Here is a 1,154-nt window from a genome sequence, read left to right as displayed (position 1 = left end):
ATGAATTTCACTGTAGATCTCAGCAAAATACAATATAGCAACCTTCCTTTATGGGTGTTTGATATCGCCATACCCGTGTTTGCAGCAGTGGTGTTCCTCGTCGGTGTGATCGGCAATGGCATAGTTACTATTACCATGCTACGATATAAGAAAATGCGGAAATGTGTCACAAATATCTACATACTGAATCTTGCTCTGGCGGATTTTTTCTTTTTCTTGGTTCTACCGTTCGTGGTATATTTCAACAGTCCTCTCAATTGGATATTCGGTGAAGTGATGTGCAAGCTAACGATGGGTCTTGATGGAATGAATATGTTCACAGGGATATTTACCTTAACAGCAATGGCTGTAGATCGATACCGAACCATTGTTTGCTTAGTGGACACGAGATCTTATCGACGCATTTCTAAGGCTAAGTTTACTTGTATAGGGCTATGGGTAGTGTCCCTGTTGATCACGCTTCCACTTTGGTTTTACGCCGAGGTGGAGCCGCGTCGTGACAATATATTGGTCTGCACTATCCCGTGTCCCGTAGCAGTAACGTATGGTTTTATGATTACAGCGTTCATTCTCGGGTTTGTCACACCACTTGTTATTGTATGTGTATGCTACGCAAGGATCATCATGTTCCTTCACAATCGGAAGCAATCGTTACCAAAAACAGCAATAAAAATTGGCAGAATTTCTACATTGGTATTTGTAACAACAAGCGTCTTTGCGTTTTCGTGGTTACCTTTCTGGATTGTTCGCATTGTTTTGTTAGGAGCGCCGAATAAAGAACCTACAAAATTGATGGAGATAGCATACTACGGCAGTTTGTGTCTAACTTTCATGAACGCGTGTCTTGATCCTTTCATTTATGCCTGTTTTAAAGAAGATATAAGTCAAAAGATAACGAAGTTTTGCTCTTGCCTTAAAAAAGTGAAAAAACGAGTTGAATCACATTCATAAAATACAGAATATGTACCTACATTTCCCAGAAATCGCATAAATTGGAAGATATTTGGCTTCTACATTTGCTCATTATACGTACAGCAGGTTATTTTAATTATCTTGTCATTTCGCATTCAATATTAATAATGTATGTTTACAAAAGTATACCTCTCCATATACGAAATATAGTACAAATATATTTACTTAGATATATATATATA

At 37.8% G+C, this 1,154-nt stretch overlaps 1 protein-coding gene across 1 annotated transcript; it reads left to right on the top strand.

The window, feature by feature from the left end:
- LOC100369914 (somatostatin receptor type 2-like) lies at positions 1-951 on the top strand. The gene has a single exon (XM_002734193.1). It carries the CDS (start codon positions 1-3, stop codon positions 949-951), a length of 951 nt encoding a protein of 316 aa, XP_002734239.1.
- The last annotated feature ends 203 nt before the right edge of the window (positions 952-1,154 follow it).

This window comes from Saccoglossus kowalevskii, chromosome 22 (assembly GCF_978046115.1).
Source record: "Saccoglossus kowalevskii chromosome 22, keSacKowa6.1, whole genome shotgun sequence".
Lineage (NCBI taxonomy): Eukaryota > Metazoa > Hemichordata > Enteropneusta > Harrimaniidae > Saccoglossus > Saccoglossus kowalevskii.
This window is presented reverse-complemented; position numbering and strand designations above follow the sequence as displayed.

Coding starts and splice junctions, on each gene's coding strand:
- LOC100369914 (XM_002734193.1), top strand. CDS start 1: ATGAATTTCACTGTAGATCTCAGCAAAATACAATATAGCAACCTTCCT.